This window comes from Ruditapes philippinarum, unplaced genomic scaffold (assembly GCF_026571515.1).
Source record: "Ruditapes philippinarum isolate M1 unplaced genomic scaffold, ASM2657151v2 ctg6616_1_1_1_1, whole genome shotgun sequence".
Lineage (NCBI taxonomy): Eukaryota > Metazoa > Mollusca > Bivalvia > Venerida > Veneridae > Ruditapes > Ruditapes philippinarum.
The window spans coordinates 36688-43502 of record NW_026857610.1 but is presented as its reverse complement, the minus strand read 5'-3'; the positions used below and the strand labels follow the sequence as shown (position 1 = coordinate 43502).

Genomic DNA, 6815 nt, shown 5'->3' with positions numbered 1-6815 from the left:
TTGCAAATTTGAATTAAACGTTACACTGTAAACATGCTTATACGTACATGTATATATTATACCAATATATTCGTATTCTAGAAAAGCTCATTTGCGTATATCTAGGCAATAAATGATGTAATAAGGAATGTTTCAACATAATGAAATGCCCAGGTAGGTAGATATAGACATTTGAATTAATAACTGTTTTATTTTTAGCTTACATGTGACACAAGGCTATTTTCGACAAATGGCGATTCATTGAGTTCGGGTGCAGTTTTTGGAGCATTGATATCATGTATCATGTCTCTGGTTAATAAATCGCGAGATGCACTTTTGGCAAAAGATATTCAACTTGTTTATCTTGTAGCTGATGATATATCAGGAACATGTAAATCCATGTTAACAGATGCTGCAGAAAAGGTAAGACTCAAATCTTTGAATGTGCTTTCATTAAAAGTAACGCAAAAATGAGTGTCAGAAATTTAATTTACACTGTCACCCATTACTAAGACATGATAAACTGATTAATAATTTACATGTTTATTTGCTTTTATATATTTTGTGATTGTCTTATGTCTGCCATCTGTCTTCCATCTTCTTTTGTAATCTTCAATTTTTAACGACATCTCCTAAATCACATGGTAGAGTTTCATCAGACTTCACATAAACGTCTACAAAGTTAAGGATTAGATGTGATTCTGAAGTAGATCACTGAAGGCAAAGAAATACTTAAACAACAGCTGTCTGTAGAACAGTGCGCTCCACTTTTAGAAGTGCTGGTCAGTAAACCGCACTTTTTCTACAAAATGAAGAGACAATTAAAAAAGTGTGATGTGGTGAACAACTTTTAAGTGTTACTGTCACAGTGGCCTTGACCTTTGGATCTAAGATGGATGGGAAAGTAGAACTCATCAAGTTGCATCTTAATACAATGTTTAAAGTTCCTAGGTCATCTTGATTTCATTACCATTTTTTGTTTGTTTTACTAGTACATGTATATACAGTATATCAGTGAACTTGAACTTTGACCTCTTTACCTGTAAATGGACATGATAAGTATAACTGATTATGGTGCATCTACATATTAAGTTTCAATGCTATGGTGGCGGTAGTTTCTAACCCTTTACCTCATGAGCATATTGTGAAAATGGCCTTTTTCATTGAAAAGCCTCCTGTTACAAGTTCAAACTGCTATGAAACTATGAAAAGTGCTTTTATACTGATGAAACTTGGCACAAATGTTGACTGGAACATAGCCTCTGTAACAGCATGCTCAATCGTAAATTTCCTGTTACCATGGCCACGGGGGGATGTCTCAAAATTGCCAAAAATCACTATTTTGCATTGTTTTTTTCCTTTCAAAACTGATTTCAAAGTGCTGCAACTTCTCAATGGATTGAGATGGAATAAAGGCTTTTCAGCGATGGTTACACGTTACATTACGATCAACCTGAGGCCATTTTTAGCCTGACACAATCATGTTCAAAATTTTCTTTGCGATGAGGGGGGCAACCACCCCCCCCCCTTCAAACCCCCGATACAGAAGAAGGCACATCCCCCTTCTAGCAACCCCCTGATCTACCTTTTGGATAGGGGCGGCGCCGAAAAAGTAATGACTTTTTTAACAACATTTCCCAAACGAAAAACAGTGTTCTAAATAAGGTAAACTTTCACTGTTTGAGGCCTCAAAGGGGGGGGGGGGGGTGTCGAAAAGCCGTCAAAACACGTCTATATAGATATGAGGTAAAGGGTTAAGTTAATGAGAATAGACGAAAGATAGAAATCTGGGTGAGCTTTTACGGTCGTTGAATGTCCGTCGTTCGTTCACATGTGTTCGTTAACACTCTAATGATCACATTTTTGCCTCAATCATCATCACACTTTATCAGGATACTTGTCTATGTAATTGTTTGGATGAGTACGAATATGGGTCTTCTCGGATGAAAAAATAGGTCACAGGAGGGAGCTAAAAATAGAAAAATCTTGTTAACACTCTAGTAGCTACTGTTTTGATCCAAATATCCTGGAATTGTTTTGATGATATCTAAGTCATGTTCGAATATGGGTCATCACACTGCTCAAATATGGAAAAACCTTATCAACACTCTAGTGGTCACATTTTTTGGCTCAACTGTCATGAAACTTGGTCAGGATTCTTGTCTAGGTAATTGCTTGGATGAAACATTAAATATCCATTTTGTAGTTATATATAAATATATCTACAGGTAATCATGTGTATTTGAAACTATAATATGTAATGTTTGTCGTGCATTGCTTTGATATTATGAATATGTATTGCTAATCCCCTATTTTGACATTGTATTTATATTGTTTTGTTTATGTCATGTATTACAGGAGCGTATCTTTCCATGTTTCCATGACAATATTAAACCCATTGAAAATCTGTCGACCCATGTTGTCATTATATCCCCGAATGAGTGGCCCGGCGACAGCTGCAATGAACCTGTGGCTTGATTATATATGCACCGTACATATTTAATATGTTCATTTACATATCATCTTCGGACAAATGGCAGTATATTGTCAAAAATAAATGTAAAATTTATAAAATCACCCTACTTTCGGTTTTGCAGCGACACGGGCTACCTCTCCTCATTTGAATTTTTATATCACAGGTACCCTCTCATTATTGACACATAGGTACCCTCAAGGCACGACATATGCTTTTATTTGCGTAAGTCGTTAAGTATGAAGTATTTCTTACTTTTATGTAAATATTACATACTTAACGATTAACTGTTTCGAATACATAATACACAATGTCAGCATGGGACTAAAATTACCATGATTTTTGTAAAATAAATACTGAAACACTGTAAGTATAAAAAGTGTGTCAAATTAATTTTAGAAAGCAAATTCAAATAAAGGAAAAATATTTGAAAGCCAGCAAATTTAATATCTAATTATAGTTTGCATGTTTACAGCCTTAGAATTGAAGTGTAAATTAAATGTTCGCATATTTCAATAAGAACTCGAGTAACGTCAGCAAGTACAACATCTTAATATTGCATAATGATTACAACGTATTAATAATAATGTCTTCATATTAATAACAATGTTTTCATGATAATAATAATGTTTTCCTACCAATAAGAATGTCTTCAAAATAATAAGAATGTCTTCATATTAATTACAATGTATTCATATTAATTAGAGGGGCGGATAATCCCTTCCATAGTTCTTGACCAAATTTTTCAATACTGACATGATTGTATATTAAACAATTTTATCTATTTATCAATAAATTTAACAGCTTTTATGAACATAACATAACGCTTTAAACACAAGTATTTTTACAAAGAAAACACTTATTACATGTATTATTATAATTATCATATTTAGACATATTAGTTTTAACCTAGTTATTACCATCATTTGCATTGAGGATTCTTAACCTAATTTTAAAATAACAAGTCAATTACCATTCAATTTTGAAACAAACGTGTCATTAAAATGCCAAACGCATTAGAAATATATTTTCGTTACAAATGAAGCAAATTCTTTTTACGACACTGCTTTCTTTGATAGAAGCAAATTGTAAATTGTACTCAGGTTCAGCTTAAGATTATTGATGTTTAGACAAGTATTGTTGAATTTTAGGCTGGTATTGAAAGGGATTACGTATCTTCCGTATCTAAAACAACCTGTATCATCAACTACATTGATATGTATGATTTACCAGAGGGCGAATTAAATGGCAACATACCAGCTGACTTTTGGAACTCAGGAAAACGGTTTCTTGTTGTTGATCTAGGCTGTAAGTACATTTTCCTTAATTTGTTTTAAAGTTGGAAAGACACACCCATTGAGATAAAAAAAAAATAGTGTCTAGAGCACAGTGTATTTGAAATAAGATATGTTTGTCATTTTTATTACTATTTAAAGCTACATGTACATGCCTCTAGATGTGTCAAAATATTTCAATAAAATCAAACTTGAAGAAAATGTACTAAGATTTTCAAGAAATAAAAGGGGAAAAATCGAGGTGATCACTAAAAACTATTCTAACCGAAGAATTAGGGAGCTCAATAGCGCTGTCATTCATTACCTTTCAGCTTTGGTGATTAGTGCTTACGAAGGCCTAGATATTCTTCTATTAGTGTGTGTATATAGAATTTCGGTAAACTATCATGAAATAGATAAATAACATTTTTTTAATAAATTCGCAATAAAAAACATTAAATAATGTAGCCATTAGCCACCATATGTTATCGACCACCTAAAGTAGCCGCAACAAGGCATTATTTTTGTCCCCCTGTAAAAACTATAGAAGAAAATAACTTCATTTTCTTAAACCAGTATACGATAATTCATTCTGATAAGCAGTGCACATCATTTTTGGAACTCTTGTCCTTTAATTTATAAACAATGTTGATAAACATATTTTTACAGATGACCAGACTGAGGTTAGCGTCCATGAGCGTTTAGAGGATGGCACATGCAGAGAAATTGACAAACACTACTTTGGAGAATGGGGACTTCAGAAATGTATCTCAGAATTCATGGAAATATTTCCTCAAATATTTGGTCAAAATGTCTTCGAAGAATTTTGCCAGGAAGAGCCTGAATGGGTTATCGAAATGACTTATGCAGTTTCCAGTGTAATTTTAAAAAGTCCAAATGTCTCTGAAAAAACAAGCTTAAAATTACCCCTTCGGCTTGAAGAACTATATGCAGAAAGAACCAAAAAAAGTATCAGAGAAGAAGTTCGAAAACAATTCAAACATTTAAATGTGAATATAATTTCTGACAAGCTACGTTTTGACAGGAGTATTATCGAAACAATTGTTGCAAGTTGTATTGCAGACAATACTTCCCTCATAAGAAAAATTTTAACCAAGCACAGATTTTCGAAGATTAACACTGTTGTCATTTTCGGGACACTTTTAGAAAGTGAACACATCAGTAATGCAATGGCACAAAACTTTGATGGGGCGGTAATACTTTCGAACAAAATTGGTGTAAATGCAACAATAAAAGCAGCAATTTTACACGGGTTTACACAGAATGAGATGATTTGTAGCTTTACGTATGGAGTAAATGTATGCGATGATTTTCACGAAGATATTCACACAAGTGATCATAAAGTTAGGATGGTATCTGACAGTGACATATGTCAAAATTTGTTCAGAAGGTTTTTCATGAAAGGAGAGAAAATCGTTGTCGGACAGCTAAGATATAGAAGGTATAGGACAATCTTCCCATATCAAAGGAAAATACTTGTGTATATTCTACAGTCAGATAGGAGGGAACCTAAATATGCAGATGAAAATGGAATAAAAGGGCTTGATGTGATTTCAGTAGATCTAGGCCGTGACGTAAAACATGGGGAAATTGAAGTGAGGATGATGTTAACAGAGACCAAGCTTGCTGTTGAAGCCTTCCTTGTACAAGAAAGAACAAATGAGAAAAATGAAAAACTGAAAAAAGTATACTCAAAAAGGTTTTTGCATTTTGCCCGCCCCGCAGCTTCGATAGTGCAGGTAAAATAAAGCGCAAGAGGTCAGGTCGTGCCGAAGGTCCCCTCGTAAGTCCAGGACAGTGCCCTATTTTCGATTCAGAGGTGAATCTCAATTATTTTAAGATGTTTATAAGTTCCGCACTATCAAGTTGATACATGAATAATATCCAAATATTGAGGTTAAATAAATTATGCAAATCATTGGATGCTTAACCACCAGAAACAATCTCTTGTCATCTTGTTAAATTTTAAACAAACCAAAATAAAATCATCCATTGCTTTGTAGAAAAGTTAAACATGTAAATCTGAAATTTCAAAGTATTGCTTTAAGATGGCATTGTTCTTTTCATTATCTGCAGTCTTAATAAGTCCTGTAATATGCAATGTTATCTTTATAAAAAAGAAAATTTGAAGTCACATGTAATGTTTTGCATATTTATTGACCCTGCATTCCGTTAAACCATAACACAGTGGTCTATTTTGTAAACATGAAATATGAAAGTTGATGATCTGTCATGTGACCCAGTTACTACCTCTTAATGCAGAAATTATAATATTGGCTAGCCATGGTTTTCATGCGTGCAGTTTAGATCGCCATCATGACATTTTCGTTAATTTACTGCGATGTTGTTATTGCAAAATATGATATACAAAGGTTGTTTGTGCATCTTTTTTTTTGAGGTTGCTTTGCAAAGTTTAATTTTTTGCCGCTTGTAACGTACTACAATAATATCCAATATATCAAAACGTTTTTGCGCGTGTTGTTAATAGTACTAAAATGGGTTTTATTTTTATGATAATGATTTGTGCATGAATTTGTTTCATTTTTGCAAGGGTGTTTTACAAATTGTTTCACAAAGTTAAATATAAATAATCACATTGCAGGTTTTTGTTAAATTTCAACAATTGTTTGGAAATTATGGTCTTAAGTATTGCTTTTTCAAATATGAATAAAAGAGCTATGCTTTTGCGTAAATTTTCTGTAATGCAGATATTACAAAATATGATTTTACAATGGTTGATCGTGCATCTTTCTTTTAAGTTGCTTTCAATTTTTCTCTTTTTTTTGCCGTTTTTTTTGCCGCTTGTAACGTACTACAATTATATAGAATATAAAAATAGTTGTTGCCGTGTTGTTTGTAGTATTAAAATGGGTTTGATTTTTGTAATAACGATGTGTGCATCAATTTGTTTCATTAATGGCAAGGGAACTTTACTACTGGCATTATAAATATTTGCTTATGCATAGTTATTTTAGTTTTAAATCGTAGAAATATTCTTCATTGTGTGCAACTTCTACATTTTTAAGAGGTTTTAAATAGTCATAGAACAAATGGCCCTGTTGAATGTT

General features: G+C 32.9%; 1 protein-coding gene across 1 annotated transcript; it reads left to right on the top strand.

The window, feature by feature from the left end:
- The first annotated feature begins 204 nt into the window (after window positions 1–204).
- Window positions 205–6497, top strand: LOC132750313 (heat shock 70 kDa protein 12A-like). Its single transcript, XM_060740261.1, has 3 exons — window positions 205–402; window positions 3604–3760; window positions 4396–6497. Exons 1-3 carry the CDS (start codon window positions 283–285, stop codon window positions 5493–5495), a joined length of 1377 nt encoding a protein of 458 aa, XP_060596244.1. The 5' UTR covers window positions 205–282; the 3' UTR covers window positions 5496–6497.
- Window positions 6498–6815: the final 318 nt, after the last annotated feature.

Bases quoted from the DNA above. Each gene is read 5' to 3' on its own strand.
- LOC132750313 (XM_060740261.1), top strand. From the start codon at position 283: ATGTCTCTGGTTAATAAATCGCGAGATGCACTTTTGGCAAAAGATATT. The intron at 403-3,603 runs GTAAGACTCAAA...GTTGAATTTTAG, and splicing joins TAACAGATGCTGCAGAAAAG to GCTGGTATTGAAAGGGATTA. The intron at 3,761-4,395 runs GTAAGTACATTT...ATATTTTTACAG, and splicing joins TCTTGTTGTTGATCTAGGCT to ATGACCAGACTGAGGTTAGC.